General features: G+C 45.1%; 1 protein-coding gene across 3 annotated transcripts in view; it reads right to left on the reverse strand.

Moving 5' to 3' along the window:
• PNPLA7 (patatin like domain 7, lysophospholipase) overlaps positions 1–18235 on the reverse strand; it is a 127383-nt gene that overhangs the window by 78462 nt on the left and 30686 nt on the right. For all 3 annotated transcript variants that reach the window (XM_086763494.1, XM_086763496.1, XM_086763497.1), the window contains 2 exons: positions 14268–14399; positions 12831–12954 (listed from right to left, as the gene is read on the reverse strand). In XM_086763494.1, the coding sequence (XP_086619620.1) occupies positions 12831–12954; positions 14268–14399 (256 nt within the window). The remainder of the gene's footprint in view (positions 1–12830; positions 12955–14267; positions 14400–18235) is intronic.

The following is an 18235-nucleotide window of genomic DNA, read 5'->3' on the forward strand; positions in this document are numbered from 1 at the left end:
ACTCTCCTTTATGGGGAGAACCCGACACAAAGTAAACAAAACCAGGTTCTAAAACCCTGCTCTGCAAAACGCCGCTGTTCCCCACATCCCCGCAGAGCCCGGATGTGCCACCAGCTCTCCTTTCATTTGGAAACGCAGAAATCAAATTCCCTGGTGAAATATCCTCACGTGCCTAACGAGATAGCCTGCCCGGCGCGATGGCGTCATCCGGAGCTCAGGCGTGAGCTACAGCATTTAATTGCTTAGAAACACCCTGGTGCTGCGTTTTGCCAGTTTTAGCCACAGGGATCTTTGCTGGGGTTAAAATCCACAGAGCAGCCATTTTGAAAAAAAAATGGTTGTCACTGTGGCAGCTGTAATTACTACGGTTAACATACAAAAAATTTCTCACTGTAACTGCAATTCATGGACACTTAGAATAAAAATGAACATGACTTTTCATTTTAAGTTTTCCAGCAGAAAAGGAGAGATACTACATCAGAATTGCTTGGTTTGGCGTTTTTTAGTGGAAGGGTGGGGGAATGTTGGTGGGGTATTTTGTTTGTTTGCTTTTGGGGTTGGGTTTTTTTGGATTCGGTTTGGTTTTTTTTCAGATTTTGTTCCGAAGCGTACGTTTACAGCAAACTCCAACCCCAGCAATGCTTTCACTACAGAAGTAGGGGCTCAGCCACACAAGAAGCTAACGCGCCGCACCCAAGGCCCCACACAACGGCTGGGCCAGGAGCCAGGCACGCGCTGCTGCCCACGATATGAGAAAATTTATTTCAAACACACAGCTCCGTGACCCCACTTCCAACAAGAGAGCGTTCTTGGCAGACTACGTGTGCACAGAACGGACAGCTCGGAGAGCCAGAACATCCAGATCTCCCAGTCTGCAATGAGTCCGTAACGCCGAGGCCAGCCTGCTGGTATTAACATCAATTGCTGTGCATGAAAAACTGCCCAAGTAAGTGTAAAGTAACTACATTTTGTTATGCAATCACATTTTAAACTAATTATACAGAAGGGGAAAAAGGGTTGTGCCATCTTCACACACGCACATACTGAGAACCAAGGCCCCTTTGGGTTCCCCACATGGTCTGTAACGTCTTCTGCTCTCTCTCCCCTATCACCAGATTTTTACCACAGTGTTTGGCTCTGTAATTTAACTTCCTTATCCTGAAAGCAGGTTAAGAGTTTCAATTGTTAAAATAAAACCTCTCCTCTCAGCCAGTCATCACCCAATCGAGTTTAATTTGTATAAAGGAGAAAAACACTCAAACTGTCTAACAACCTTTTCCGCTCTTTTTGTGATATATGAGTGCATAAAATTCACTGTGCTCCACTGGGCTCACAAGTCTTTCAGAAAAGATAAGATTTCTAACAAAGGGAATTAAAATTTTGACTTTAAAACAAAGCCTCGGGGATTTTTTTCCCCTCCAAATTACGACTTTGTCTTTTCAAATTGAGCCGTGCCTCGTCCCCAGGCAGAGCAGAGGGGAGATGCAGACCTTTTCCACGCCTCCTTCGCAAGGAGCCGTTCAAATCTCCAGAGCGAGTGGCATTTGCAGCACGACCAGTGTTACGGACTCCCCCCAAAAGCAGGGAATTTATTGACTGTAATTCAAATTTTGCTTTCCCCTTGGGTATTATCCACTCAGTTCCCAATCGCTATTTTTATTAGTTATCCCAAACTACTAATAAAAGGCTTCCTCTTCACTGGGAGTGAGAGGGCTCTCACTGAACACCCAGACCATCAGTAGGATTGTTCTCAGTCATCACCTCTCCCCTCTTTACACCCTGCGGTTAAAAACCCTTCTTTGCACTCGTTTTAGATTTTCTGCACATGGGAATCTGCCAAACCAAATAGGTATTTGGCTATTCTCACCTTTTCTGGAAATTAAAAACATATTCTAACATTGAGTCATATTTCTCTCCTGAAAATTATACTTGTCTTCTTTATATTTATTCTTAATAAACTATTTGAGATGTCATCTAGTCAGAGGTTTTCTTCTTGCTTAGAAAAAAAGCTGTTTCACGCAATACGAGTACTTAAAATCATTTCAGTCTTAAGCCACCTTCAAATCCTTGGGCTCCTCTGTCCAGTGAACCTTTGAACAAGTTTTCTCATTTTTCCAGGTTTGTAAATAGTACAAGACCTAGCGACCTAGCTTCATCTTTAATATGAATCAAACTCACCTGCGATCGGAAGATCAATCCCATAAGACTGTGACCTTGGTTATGAAGAAGAAATTTAACATTTTGATCACTCACCACAGCAGCAGCAAACAACACAAAGTGACCTCCATAATAACATTAAAAACCAAATGTTTCAAGGAGTAATTTATCATTATCTTCCAAATCTTACTCTCCCTGACCAGGGGAGCATATGTTTGCATGCGTATATAATCACCCAAGACTCTTCTGAGCTCCTTCCCAGACTACATCACCGTCATTTCCCCACGCCAGCATGAACACAGCTACGTTTGCTGCAGTGCAAGCGAGAATCAGTGGATTCTCTCCCACTTCTTTTCAAACTCAAGCCAGCGTGACATATTTTGCTTGAGGCAATAGTACATCTCTGGTTCTTCTCCCTTAATATCCAGTCCCTCTCCTTAGTAACAGGCCTCTAAACAAGTTCTGCCTCACTGCCCATTTATGGTCTTCTTTCCAATTTTATTTCACCCGTGTGCCGTCCTCACTCTTCCTCTCCTCCAGTGTTTGTGGAGCTCACTGAAGGCTTGAGCCCGTCGCCTCTTCTGCTCCAGCTGGACTGGCTCCTCTTCTCTGCCATCTTATTATCTACTGTTGTTCGCTTTTCCCTCATGTTGTAAACTCAGCAAACCCATATTACAGTGCTATCCCCACCTTGAAATCAGTCTCTCTCTGAAATCCAACTGCTACACCTTATTTTAGCAGTCACACAAAAGTGCTAAACGTCCCGTTCATTGCTCACCTTGTCTCCCAGCTCTGCCCCTTGGCTCCTTGTTCACAGCAAGCATCAACATCTCCTCTCCATCACACCCCCAAGAATCTGTCCATCCATCCTTGCCTTTACTCCCATTTCCTCCAAGAGCTGCTTGAAGCAACGCCTCGGATGCTGTTCATAATATGCATCACGGAGCATGTACCAGTTCAGAGTGTTAAAACCGGTGGTCCTTGTAACTGATTATGAGTGTTACCATAGCTGGTCCCCTCCTGCACTACTGCAGTTCTGTTGTTCCTAACATTAACAAAAAGGAAAAAAACAACCACAACCATAAATAGATCTCTGCTTTTTATTGTTTCAGTTAATTCTGACTGCGAGGTTTCTCCCATTTTCTCCTAGCTCAGTATTAAACAGTGACAAAAACACACCCCATGCATCCATCACATACAACACACATGATTCACAACCCTGGCTTACAAGTTCTTTACAAAGAAAAGGCGTTATTGTAAATCTTTTAAAAGGAGAGGGGAAGGCAATTTATATTCTCATGACCTCTGTTGACTTCATTTTCAACAGTTGTCTGCGACAGTTCTTCTTACAGCTTTCCAAATTGCACTGTTGGAAAGTGAAAACTAGCAAGTGTCGTCTTCTGCAAGTTGGTCTAATTACTGCAAATTCCTTTTTGAGCCACATCCACCAAATCACTTTGAATCTTTGCCTGACTTCAAGTGTGCACACAGCCCGGTGTGATAGCACAGCTGTTCTCACGCTTAGCCGTTCTCACACTTAGCCCTACGCAGCTTTGAGACTTCGTGGAGGACTTGGCCAAAACGGGGACGGTCTATCAGCTGGGAATAAAACACTGCTTCTCCACACAAATTCAGCCTTTGAGAAACTACGGGGTGATTTCCTCTAACAATCAGCAAACAGTAAACGCAAATAACTTTAAAACACAGTTTCTTCTACAGATTGTTCTTTCCAAGTGAGTTTAAGTCTGCCTAGTGCAGCAGTACACTGGTCCAGTCTGAATTAGTGACGCAAGTCAACAGGATCACGTTTATCCCCGGAGTTTATGTCCATTCTCCCCGACCTTCAGCCAGTGGCACATTTATATGATGTTGCGGCTCTTCCTGTGCGCTCCCTTCCCACCCAGTTTGCAATATACTGCTTTCGGCTTCTCTTCCCAGTGGCTAGTATTCCACCTGAGAATCCTTTTATTTGCCCATACATCATATTTCCTTCTCTCATACCAATCTTTTCCTTGCTACCAGCTCACAAAAAGCAGCAATCTTTCCACATCACGGGTACCCTGCATTTTGGCCCTGGACACAACGCAGTAAGAGCAGCCGCAGCAACGAGAGCGTCAGTTGTGAGGAGACCCTGGGAAGCAGGTTAGGACTCCAAGGATGATTAAATTATGTAACCTAAACCCTTCATCTTCCAGATTCTCATTCATGAAGGCCACAATCACCGTCTGTCAATTAGCCTGATATTTGTAGGCCTCAAACTTTGATTTTCATGCATGACGCCTTGGCAAGACCCAGTGCCCCACACAGACGCAGCCCCTTAGAAAAGAGCGCACCAGGGAGATGGGGCAGGGCACATCCAGCAGGGTCTCAACAAAAGCAGCATCACGCCTAACAAAACAAAGCGAGAACCCTGGTAACAGTCAAAACAGCACAAAGGCATTTTCTTCTCTTTAACACAGGCCCAGCCTCCAGCAGCGCCAGTGGAACAGCCACAGACTGCCCCGGGCAGGGGTGCAGCACTTCAGATGCTTCCCAGCACAGGCACCTCACCTCTCCACTGAAAGGTCAAACGGCTCAGAGATTCGTCTGCCAAAACTGCCTCCTCGCTCCCTCCTTACACAGCGTCCAGCCCAAACCGTGCCAGACGCTGTGCAAAACCAACAGCTCACCCAAAGGCACCGGGGAAGGACCACCACAAGACAGCGGGAAACACAAGGGACACGGATGAAATACACTGTGCGAGGAAGCACAGATGCACCCGTGGAGGCGTAAGAAGAAATATCAGCATTGACATCCACTGATACTCCGGAGGCTCAAGGAAAAGTTCAGGCACAAGTCGGATGCACAGGTACCTGGCAGCACACCCGCATCACAGCGGCCAGCACAAGCCCTGGAACAGCGCAGGCACAAAACAGACCCACACGTGGATTTTCCCAGCAGTGTTTGTGCCAGGCTAGACCGGAGATGATGCTGCTGCACCTGAAAACAGCGATGTAACATAATCAATGTCACATGAAGGGCAACCAAAGACCACACAGAACAATTTTTTTCCTGGTTTAAACAAGCTGCTCTCAGACTGCTTCAGCTCATCTGTACCTGAAGCAGCAGAGGATGCGAACCTCAAAGGTGTGTGCTCCATCCAGCCCTTCGGAAGGATCTGAAACAGAACTTGTTTGTATCAGATCAGGACAAAGGAGGAGACACTGCTGGAAGCAACGAATGAGTGGGAAGAGCAAGCAGACAAGCTGCAAACCAACGCTATTTGTGGGAGCAGCGCCAGCGGATGAATGCAGTACACCATGTACTCTTCAAAGTTGTTCTACCAACCACCTTCTGCAGCATCTCGTGTGCCAAGTTAACCCTGTGCCTGAGGACACCCAGCACGTCTGCTGTGCAGAATGAAGAATCCAAACCCCTCTCTCTCATTTATATATACGTATACACATATACACACACACACATATATATAAGATTTACATACATATACACACACTCATACATGTAAGTTACTTTGTATGTCTAGCTGTGTATGTGTAAGTGATATATAAGATATATGTAAAAATGTAATAAGACTGGGCTTGCTACCTGTTGTAACTAAGGCAGTGAGAGGTTCGGGAGGTTTCTCAAAAGGACTGAGCCCCCATTTTGTAGCAGTGCAATGCCGGTCCTGTTGCAGCACTGGACGCCTTTAAGGGACAGCAAAGGGACAGATGACAGCGGGGGAAGGGGACCGACAACAGTCCTACCCAGGGGATTTAAGTTTCACTCCCTACATACATGTGGCTAGAGAAAAGATGGGAAGTTGCATGCATTTTTTGCTCCCCTAATCCAACATTACAGTGAAAACAAAAAAAAAAAAAACCATACCAGAAGTTACCTGAAGAGCATACACACACACACAAAACCAATACATCCAGTTTATCCAGGTTGTTTGCGGAGTATCTGCAAGCGCAGCACCACTGACAAGCATGCGGCATGCTCCTCCTGTGATGAAGTTATGCCTGAATTTCAGCAATGGAAGAAGAGCTAACAGAACGTGACCACCTGCTTGAATTCCTTCCAACGGGGGAGAGAGCTTACTGCCTTTGACTCAGCCCCACGCCACAGTATCACCAAACCAGGCTGGAACTTCAGCAACATCCCCACCCTTCACTGCTGGACTCTGTTTCCCACTACTCCCTGTCTCCAAGCATTCTCATCACAATGAAAAGGATCACACTTCTCTCTTACTCAATGGCTCCCACTTAACGATGCTTAAAAAAAAAAAAAAAAAAAAGTTATAATCAAGAAAAAAAAATCTCTTTTACTAACAACTCACTTGTCCATTTGGCACAGGCTGAAGGGGATGCAGCACTAACCCTTGCCATTCACAAGCCACCCTCGCTTGATGCAGCATTTCTCCAAACGGAAGAGAGAAAGGAGCAGAAGGCAAAGGAAGCGCAAGACTGTCCTGAAGGTGGATCAGAAGCTGTATGAAGATTTACTTGATACCTGGAGGGTAGCAATGATATTATCACAGGGGAGTTTAGCTGGAAGCAGGAGGGAGACACAAAATACCTTAAGGAATGACAGTCTGATGCATGAAATCACCTGCCTGAAACCAGCAGCTCACAACTATTATCACTGTCTGACATCACGGATCCGAATACTCTCTAAAAAGAATCTGGCTAAGGAGATAAAGCTCTCTGCAGTTTTATCTGCGGCAGCTACAAAGCCAAATGACTTACGCACATAACATTACTGCCAGATAATTTAAAACCAGATCCTTTCACAACTTTGCCTGTGGTTTTCCCAGCCAGTGACATGACCACTAAACTGTACCACAACAATTTTTGGTTAGGAATGCTCTCTTACTTTCACCACCTGTCAGAAGCTGAGGTAAATCAAGATAAATTGTTGTGGAGAAAATAACTGGAAAACCGGACAGGACTCAGCAGCTCACCCCATAAGTGAAGATGCTCACAGGAAACTGAGGTTCATGTGGATCAGATCAGTGACTTCAGTTCTGCTAAGAACACCCTCAAAACAGGTCTGGAAGTCAGGACGCCCAGATTCTAACTTCTGTCCGACCCTAATTCAGCTGTGCAAACGTGAACTCAGTTCTCAGAGCTTCCTCTGCCTTGCTTCGCTGCGGGCAGATACTGGGGGCGTTCTGCAGTTTGTCTTTTGTTTGGGGGTTTGTTTGTTCGGGGTTTGGTTGGTTGGTTGGGTTGGGTTAGTTTGGGGATTTGTTTGTTTGTTTAAACACAATTTCACACCTAAGATGCTGCTAGGAAAATAATAATTTTTAGCAATGTATTACCAAGAAGACACTGGAAGAGATGGAAAGAGAACACCTTCCAGAACCACGCCTTCCAGCTCAGCTCTCGGACCTCATTCGCCTCCAGTTTCCACAGATACAGGCTGTGCACAGCGAGTGCCTGGGGTGCCACTAACCTGAATTAACCTGAAATCTGGTGGTTTTTTAGTAACTTAAAGCTTTAGAAATAGAAGAATTCACAGTTTGAAAAAATTGCATGCAAGTAACACACTTAAAACTGAAAAAGTAAACCAGCCTTAGCAGAGCAGAGCTTGCCCGGTCTGAGCACAGTTGTCAAGGGTCCAACAACACTCAGCTGGCTTTGGCAGTGCCAAAAGACCGCGGTGTGCGATAAAATTATGATAACATTAATACTGATAAAGACCAAAAGCCTGACAAGTGTAATCCTGATGCTGTGTGTTTCCTTTGGGGCTTACTCAGCAATTAAGGATTTCTAACAGTTACTGTCACATTTCAAAAGGACAGTGCTCCAAACCCCTAAGGAAATCATAAGCCATTTACAGATTCTTCTTGGTTTTCAACTTTTCAGAGAGAAAAAAAGCCGTGTACACTTAACTGTATTAATGGGATGAACAGCTTAACAGCTAAAAAACACTCACAAGAGCCATTATTGCTAGAATGTAAAGCATGATTTCTTCCACAGTAGTACTGGCATGCTGCAGCAGCAGATGAGGACTCTTTCTGCGATTTATCAGCCATGCTGCCCTGCATTAGAAAGCGTTCGTGCACAAATGCCTTTCTGCACAAATGCCTTTCTGCACATGTTTTTCTATCTTGCTACCCCAAAACAACTGGGTGTAATCCTACTGATAAGGAGGGGCATTCTGGTTATTAGAAAGAAGCAGAAAGGATCTTGAATTAACCAAAACACTGCTGCAACTTTCCCACTCAGTATGGCATTTCTGAAAGCCGGCTGGTTTGCTGCTCAGACACTGCAGACTCTTTTCCGAGGCAGGTGGCTACCTGTAAGTCTAGCTATAAACTACACAAGAGTCCAGCTTTTAAAAATATTGCAAGTTCAACAGCTGTCACTGAGGTCCCCAAGAACTGCCTGGCATTCAGCCATCTTACCAACACTGCAGCCACTCCTCAGGAACCCAATTCCGACAAAACGTTGACCTGCATAAAAAGCCAACTGCACAGAAGGTTCTGTCCCATCTGGATTTTTGAAGGGAGCAGGTAATGTACAAATGACTTCTTCTGAGCAGGAGATTATTCTGCAAGATAGCTCTGTTGGGCTTCTTCCCTTCTCCTCACCTGCTAGCATCTTTCCAACAATGCAAAAAGCAAAGAACGCCCATCTCAACAGATGCTTGGAGTTGTGATCCTGTAAACCCATCTGGGATACCCTGCTTTGCAGGTTAGAAAAGAAAAAAAAAAACAAAACCAAAAAAAAAGCCAAAACACAATGCCACCCCAAAAACTAAAAAAAAAAACCAAACACAAAAGCCTGAACAACTGTCCCAGTCTCATCAGTGGTGCTAGGGATGACACGAACTGTCCAAGTCTGGGCCGGTTTAACTGATATCGATAGGGGTAACAAATAAACGAATGACAAAATGTGTTAATGAGATCAAGATAATGAGAGTAAAAACTACAATTTACACTAGTTAACTAAGATCAGAACTAAAGCAGCTACATCAAGGGAAAAAAAAAAAAAGACATTAATATAAGCATTTTAAACAGATAACTTGGTGAAGAGAAGCCCTTTCACCCTACCAACACAGGGTGGGCTTTTCTGATTTCCTCGGGGGTCGCCTGGGCACAGCAGAAGTGACACTAGAAGAGTTAGCTTGCAGTTTGCCCTTTAGCTCACATAACCGCTTAATAAAATTTCATCTCAGCATTTTTCCACAAGCACATCTGTAACAATTCGCACCAACAAATGAGAAGATTCCCCCCAAAATGAGTCAAGTCATAGTTTCTAGACAACAGGACTTCTGTCAACTGTATTTCAAATGGTCAACTGTATTTCAAACGGGAGGGATTTACCTAACAGGTTCATCATTGTCCTTTAAATACTACCTGGAAGGCCTTCAATCAAGTTTTGGCTTGATTTGACCAGATACAGCCACTGGAGTTGCCTATCGGTAAGGTCAGCAGCAGCAAGCGGGTGGCAGCATCCCTCCACAAAGGCTCCCGGGGATCATTTTCCCCCGACATAACTGTCCTCGCCAGCTCTTCAAGTGACTACACACAAAGGCAAACTTTAGTTTCTAATCTGTTCTTCTCCCTGGAATCGACAGACCTCAGAAACAGATGCCATTGAGTCAGTACAGGGAACAAAACAGTTTGAGCCACAAGTTTAGCCTTGGGAGCGCAAGCACATGCTTGGAAATTAACATCTTGTCTGAAATCCTTCATCTTTTAGTGCTTTTCTTCTGAAAGCAGAAACAGCAGATACTCATCTCCTATGTATATGACACACAGCATTTTTAAAGCTATGAGATAAAGGCAATAAACAAAAATACATCGACTAAAGACTCTGGTACTCAGTCAGCGCCCCCAGTTCAGAATGACATGGGGGGGTCTTGAAGGGCTTTCAGGGAGGAACATGGCACCAGCTGACCAAAATACCAATTACCAATACCACCTACCGATTTCGTTCCCTGCAGGCACCTAGAACCCTCCAATTACTTTACGTTCAGGGAGAAAACCCAACCCTACAGCAGGCTTTTAAAGGTTTGTAACAGATCCTGCAGAAGGGGATAAACAAATCTTTTTAAAAGGAAAAGTGTCATTCAGCTAATGCCCTCTGCAAAGAGCGGCCACATTAATCTTGGCAATCTTTACAAATCCTCCCCCGGGTTTTCAAAAGGCAGCCAGAGTATGGAGATTCGCTCGACAAATGGCAGTGTGAGTCAGTAGGCCTGAGAGCTGCGGGTAGGAAGGAGCAGATGACATCCATGGAGTCACAAAAGTCTTCAAAATGATTCATGTCATAGCACGGATCCAGAAAAGCGACTTTTGGTTTAGACATAAACTATACGGGTGTTCCTGAATCCGGGCCTAGGGACTGACCAAACGCAGCACTGCTACAGCAAACGCGTCCCAGTCCATCCACCGAGTCAGCCTCCCTCTCTGCTCACCAGATAACAGTTGAGCCAGCATGAAATGTTACACCAAAACCAGTGCTCATACAGGGAGGTAGAGTTTAAACTTAAAATTGCTTTCAGAAAGGAGAACAGCAGCCCTGTTGTTTTAACCTGGGAGCTCTGCAAAACTCCAGAAGCTTGGCAGTGGAGCTGCAGCTCACTGCTGGTGAAGGAAAGCAGGGAAATGAGCAGGAAAATGCCTGCCCTCCCTCTTCCCAGGCTTAACATTATCTCTGCCACCTTCTCCCCCCCGAGCAGCACAGGAGGGAGAGGGAATGGGGGTCACGGTCAGTTCATCACGCGTTGTTTTGCGCTGCTGCTTCGTCATCGGGGGAAGAACTCCTCACATTCCTCCCCTGCTCCAGCATGGGGTCCCACCCGTGGGCCACAGTCCTTTGTGAAACTGCTCCGGCGTGGGTCATCTCTTCCATGGGGTGCAGTCCCTCCAGAACAGCTGCCCCAGCGGGGCCTCCGTGGGCCACAGCCGCCTTCAGGCACCCGCCTGCCCTGGCGTGGGGTCCTCCACGGGCTGCAGGTGGATCTCTGCTCCTCCGTGGGCCTCCATGGGCTGCAGGGGAATCTTGGCCAGGAGCCGCATTACTGCTCCATCTCCTTCTTCCCTGACCTCGGTGTCTGCAGCCATTCCTCTCACAAGAAATTCTTCACAATTGGCTCAGGCAGACGCCTCTCAGGGTCTCTTCACATCTCATCTCCTCTCCACTTCTCTCAGCTGGGCCGGGCCAAGTCGGGCCCAGCCGCTGCCCGGCGGGAGGCCAGAGGGTGAGGGGTGCAAGGCCCATGAGGCCTGCGCCTCCCCCTCTCTGCCCCTGCTCAGCTTCTTCACATCTTCTCTTTCTTTTTTTTTTTTTCCTGTTTTCCCCTTCTTAAATACGTTATCGCAGAGGCGTTATCACGGAACATTCTGCTACCAATCAGCTCAGCCCTGGCCAGCAGCAGGTCCACCCTAGGCCCAGCTGAGTCCACTGAACAAAGGGGAGCGACTTCTAGCAGTTTCCTACAGAAGCTGCCACCTTAGGCCCCCCCTCACTAAACAGAACCAGAACACCTCCTTACAAGAAAACGTTTTAATTCTCTCAGGAAAAACAACCCAGGTGTTAGGTCAGCTCCCAGTCTCAGACAGCAGACAAGACCTCTGCTGTGAGTACTTTACAACACAGATACCGGTCTGCGACACACCTGCCATCCGAGCCGAGGGCTCACGTGCTGGTGTTGTACTCCTGCCCCAGCTGCAGGGACAGCGCCCTCCGTTACAGACCGGCCAGTGACCAAGGGAAGGAAGGAAGGTAGCAGAGGCGAACCTCTTACACCAGTGGGTAACTCAACTGCTGGATCATGGCACTTTCAAAAACATCAGCGTTTGCAATCAGTACAACCTTGAATCAGCTGCCTAGAGGAAACCAGCCCCATACTCCTCCTTCCTCGTGATCTCTGTAAACAAGAATGTCTTCTCCTAGCACTAACACCAACTCTTGTGTTTTCTTTGTTCAGAGGTATGCTAGTTCTGGCTATAAACAGATACACATTAAATGTTCTGGTTTCAGCTCAGAAAGCAGAAGAGGGCCTGAATCACAATCTCAGAAGTTCAGAAACCTTCTAATTTTCAATATAAAACTCAAATAAGCCATGCATATTTATGATGCAAGACTCTCAGTTGTTCAACTTGGTCTGAGAAACAAAAAATGGGAGAGAAACTAAACATGGGTAAATACTACCATTTTGAAGTGAAAAGTTGCTTTATTGCCTTCTAATAACTACACATTCCCTGAACAACCTGATGTAGCTTTAAAGGTAGCTCTGCTAACTCGGAGGAGGTTGGACTAGATGCCTCCACGGGGCCCCAGCCAAACTGAATCTCTCCATGATACTGAATTTATTCAAATCACCATTTAGTGCACCCTCCTGAAATTTTTCTTGAACTGTTCTAACACGTTGCTCTCCTCCCAATGTGAAAGAAAGTAACCCGTATCACAAAAGAGCACCGTGCAGGGCTTTTTGGTTTGGTTGTGACTTTTTAAAATCTTTCTTGTTAAACCAAGTCTAATAATCCCATCCATGTATTATTATATAAGGTTTCCAGGTAGAAGGGATTTTCCATCTTTTTAACTTGTGAAAGCCCTTAAGTAAAAGTAAAAATAAAAGTAAAAATTTCTTGCTTTCAGAGCAAGAATTTTTTTGTTTAGTGTGGAGTCAGTACCAATTTCTCAGCCAAACAATTCATTTTTGAAACTGGCCCTTACCACTCCAATTAAGTCTCCCCGTCCATATTCACCCGTCAGGTGCTTTTTTCCATCATCCATCCGTATGACTGAGCGAAGGCGACCATTCAACACGATGTACGTGCAGTCTGACTTGTCACCCTGCCTGCAGGAATCATCAATAACAAGGATTAGTGAAACATCGTTGCTCAGCAAATGCATCTAGAGTCTTTAATGAGTTGATCACCTTGCCCTACCCGGCTTAGAGGAGATAGGAAAATGTCTACTCAACGGTTAAACATAACAAGCAAACAAGAAACTGAACAGGCATCTGTTAAAAGGTGGCTTGGAAACACGTTTAATGTTTAACCAGTTGTGCAAAGCACGTACATTTAATGTTGGGCCTGGAAGCGGATGACCAGGATGCGAGTGGTCTCTGCGGGAGACACCAGGCTCATGACTGGTGACAGCAGCAGCGTGCTGGCAGTGCAAGGTGGATGCATAGAGAAATTCTGCAGGTCAAAGAGGAAAACCCCCAGGTGGCTCAGGGTTTGGATTCCTTTTGGTGCACACGTCCTAGTCTACCAAGATCAGACATTAGGAAGATATGTTTTACGCTGAGGGTGGTGGAGCACTGGCCCAGGTTGCCCAGAGAGGCGGTGGATGCCCCATCCCTGGAAACATTCCAGGCCAGGTTGGCCGGGGCTCTGAGCAACCTGATCTGGTTGGAGATGTCCCTGCTCCTGGCAGGGGGGTTGGGCTGGGTGGCCTGGAAAGGTCCCTTCGAACCCTAATTATTCTGTGATTCTATGACTGTAAAACATTGGCAGCTCTGACTGCTTTGATGCACCAAGTAATCCAGAACTTCCACTAGCACTGGTGCTGCAGGTATAGTTATAAAAGTTAAAATTACAATTACATAGAACACGTACTAAATTAGACCTTTATTCTCCCTCCACTGCAGCAACCATACAATGGCTCAAATGCATCCTATTACAAAAATCCATAAAACTAAGTTTCCCAAGGATAACTTTCACCCCTTAACCACAAAGTGCAGTGCCTCTTTTCAATTTACTATCGAACAAGCCGGACTGAATTACCTTTGAGTTTTGCTGTTTATTTTAGAAAGGCTGAAAAACTCTTTGAGGCATAGATGTTCAATAATGCAGAAACTACCACCAGAAGATACAACTATCTATGTTTTAATTGATTATGTCACCTTAAAAGCTTGCTGAGACAACATAAAGAATGAGGAATGCTACGAAAGTTTTAGTAACACCTACTGACAAGAGACTGAAGCAATGTTGAAGGGTACTGCAGAAAGAAAGTAATCTCAAAATAGGCAGAGAAACCTGATGGAATGGTTGATAAATTTGGTCCAACAAGTTTCTTATTCTATATATCACCAAGGGACCACAGTTCCTTAATATGAAAATTTAAATATTCAAGAGACAACATGTAATTTTGTCCACATCCCACCTGTAAACAGCTCGTCCAGCCTCAACCTCCATCCAATCCAGGGCAAAGTCAATTTGCCTAACGAAGGGGGACATTCTCTTGACAACAGTGTGGGCCACACCGAGAACTACGCTTGGCTGCTCCCGCATTATCCTAGAAGGGAATTTAAAAAAAAGTGTTATTAAGGTCCTTCCCCAAAATAAGAATAGGTCCACACAGACACAACATCCCACTGCAGCCGTTACCAGTTGGGCAGTTACACAGACACTAATTCAGAACTTCGTACATACCCATATACACACTGCACTACCACCACAACCACACCACCGCGGCAATAATTTGATGAAGTACGGGGCTGCAGCCTTCCAAACTGGCCCTAACTAAACACCACTCAAAGCTGACAGTGTCCCAGTGGCAGCAGGACTGTGCTAGTCCTGATGTCTGCCCAATTCCCGTCTTTAACCAGCAGCAGGATGGACGGGAGCCACGCCAGCTCTTGTTGATGGGTCACCCTCCCAGCTTCCCCGTCACCTGGGTCTCTCACAACTCAGGACAATGTTCATACTGTCCAAATTATCCCTTCCTGCCGTTCTGCACCTCTCAGTCTCTCACGCATGCACAAGCGCTCACCGTTTCCTCTAGATTTTACATCAGGTCTGAACTTTACTCTATGTAAAGTTTGATGCTCTTAAAAATAAGGGACCTGCTCCGCATTTCAGATGGTCCCTCTTCCATGTTGCAAAGACTACAAAGAACTGAAACATCTTCTAATAAAGCTTCTGATCGTCACACTCCATCTTTTGAGTGATGCTTAAAAGTCTCTAGTGATAAAGATACCATGTAATTCAATACTTTTCTCAAACTTAAAAACCTTTGACCATTTTCTGACAGGGATAACTGCAAACCTGACACTGACTGCAGGCCCGAGGGAAACTGCTCTCAGAGACACCTGATAACTGCTCACGAACGTCTTATTTCTCATTCTTTTTAGACGAAAGATCACTGCATCCTGTCACTTTGTGAGTAAGCACTCAAATTCCTACTGAAGCACTGCTCCACAGGAGTGAACTGATCACGTGTATCTGTTAGGACGTTACCTCCTCTGTTCCTGCGCAGCATCAAGAGCAATTGATGGCAGAATACTAAAAACAGTTATTTCACCAGAGGCAGCACAATTCAGAAAGAAGTAGGTAAGGGTATGCAGACCTGGTGTGTGAAGTGCACGCAGAGAGCGATGAGGGAGCTATGTTAAGCCATACATGGACAGAAAAAAAGAAGAGAAAATGACAAATACTTGGTATGTTTTCTGCATCAGTGTTCCCTTTACAATGAAGGTACCACACTGCCGTAAGACAATCTACTAAGGAGACCCTGTGTATGTGGGAACTCTTGCTCACTAAGCACAAATCGTGAGCTTTGTATCTAACCTCACACCCTAAAAAAATGGAAAGAAGGAGAGAAAGGCATGGAAGGAGCACTCTCAGTCTTTGTTCCCTAACTAAAACATGGTTCCTTGTGAATCACCGTAACCTGGCAGAAATCAAAGAAAGTCTGATCCATAATCCTAGAATATGATATCAAAAGCAAACTCACCAGGAGCTCTTCACTGCCTGGATGAAGCACAGAAACTGCCCCAAAGTTTCTAGAATGTCAGATCTCTCACTCATTTGTCCTCTAGCTGCAGCAAGAGACCCAGAGCTGACAGTGACTATGGGTCACACGCAGCACACAGGACACTGCAGGAAGCTTTCGTGTTTATCATACACGACTATTCTTCTCTCCTCACCCAGTGCCTCAAATTACTTCTTTTTGCAGTAATGAAGCTTATAGTTTCTGCAGCTGAAACCCCGGAATTTGAAATGGAAGAGATTCGCAGGCATATCTCGCTATTCCATACCAAGCTCATCACGCGTACCCCTGCACTCGTACATGCTACTATATAAATTAAACTGAACACCAACTCTGACATTTAGCGCTGTTTAAAATCCAGCCCTCAAAACAGGGTTACGAAAAAGCAGGACAACTTTCCTCTCCTGCCCCTTTTTTCTTTTTTTTTTCTTGCCCTATGGTTTCCATGCATCCCCCATCTCCGACCCGAGATACGTAGAGACCACCTTGGTTTTGAGAAGCTATTATTGCATGTGAAACAACATCTTATTTTATGGAAACTTTACCACGCTAATCTACCTTGGAGCAATGGACAAAGGAGCTGGAAGAGGCACCCCAGAACAAGCACTAATAAACAGACAACCCCAACCCTTCAACACACCCAAAACACCCAGCCCTATCACCCTTCTCAGCTGATCTAAAAGTTAAATAAATCCCCTGAAAACTTCTGAATGGTTTAGCTCATTGTTTTTACTCTACTTGCTGATTTAGCCCTCAAAGTCTCCTCCCACACAAGCAGTCTGCTGTGATCAATAAAAGCCATTTACTTCTTTTCCTCCCTCAAGATATGTATCTTAATGCATTCAAAATGTAAACTACTAACAGGCTGCTTGCGTTTCCATCTGGAGCTCTCTGTTCTTTCACTCCGTGCTACACAGCTTCTAGAAGCGTATTAACATAAAAGGTAAAAGCCCACTCCTATGCACAAGAAGAGAAAAACAGATTTTTTTTTTTTTTTCTCCATTATCAGCCAGGTTGCCTTCCTCTCACTTGGGCATCGTCATCTTTGCTCTTCAGCTCTGCACGTGCCTGACACTGGGAAAATCAAGTGCCAAAGCTCTGCACTACAGAAATCTGCTCCTGAAGGGATCCTCAGGATTCTTTAATGGAAAGCTCACCGATATAGTGATGAAAAGGCTGAACTACTGCACATGAAAGCCTGGGACTTATGCAGATATTCTTGTGGATGAGGATGCAATTCGATATTCAGCTTGGCTGGCGATACAAAATAAAACCCAAAGTATCCCTGCTAATCTGGCGAGCGCACGTGATTAAGACTCCAAACTGTGAAATTTACTGAAGCAGAAGATGTGTCAGAGTCCCTAGCGCCGCAGAGCCTGAACATATTCCCTCAGGAGAGGCTGCTGACAACTTGATTACACTGTTCATCAGGAGACACCAACAGTTGCAGCGTAGGCACTGCACACTTAGTACAGCAGCTCAGCAAAATAGCAAAGCATTTAAGGTACACACTATGTAATTAGCTTGTGTCACCCCTATACTTAAACTCCACACTTACAGATCGCTATTTAGTCATGGTAGTACCAGTAAAAGGCTCCTGCCCCAAAGTTTCAGTGAAAAGGATTTAATTCTGTTGTCCAACACCCAACATGTCATTCTAAACCCCAGGCCACCTCCATTACTGGGCTCTTTGCCTAATGGCAGCTATCGACCACGGTCTTTCTGCTTCACCCTCTCATTAATTATTGAGAAAAAACACACACATTCCAGGACAGCTCAAAGTAAAATATTTGACAAGAAAGGAATTTTGGAGAATAATGGAGGTTCTTGTCAAATTTCAGTAAGACCCAAAAAATCAATCCTGTGAGATACACAGTGAAGGAGAAAGTCTGATGTTGTAGGACTATGCAGACAGATTTGGCACAATTTTATCAACAAGTCTGTCTTTCTCGTAGACCTCTAAGCAAAAATGAACAAACATCCGGATGAAGAAATCTCATAGCTCTCAAAGACTTTCTATGACAACGCTTAAATATGGGAACGGGAGTTAGAAGTGATATGAAGCTTGGGTTTCAGGAGAATTGTGAAGATGGAACGGTGAAAGATCACTGAGCTCGTAAAACACAGAGCACTGGCGATGGACTTTTTGAAGGAGAAAATGGAAGATTTAAAAAGGTCCCAAAAATGATGAAGAGGACAGAGTGATGGGTTCAAGATCACTGACTGGTAAGTGGTTAATGGAAACAAACAGGTAAGTTGGAATAAACCGGAGACAACTCGATTCTTGAGAGAGAAGAGAAAACTCAGGAAAATGAGCTCAAGCAAATACGAGAGTTAATCCAGGACTGAATAGCCAAACA

The sequence above is a fragment of the Chlamydotis macqueenii genome, chromosome 20, assembly GCF_036417535.1.
Source record: "Chlamydotis macqueenii isolate bChlMac1 chromosome 20, bChlMac1.mat, whole genome shotgun sequence".
Lineage (NCBI taxonomy): Eukaryota > Metazoa > Chordata > Aves > Otidiformes > Otididae > Chlamydotis > Chlamydotis macqueenii.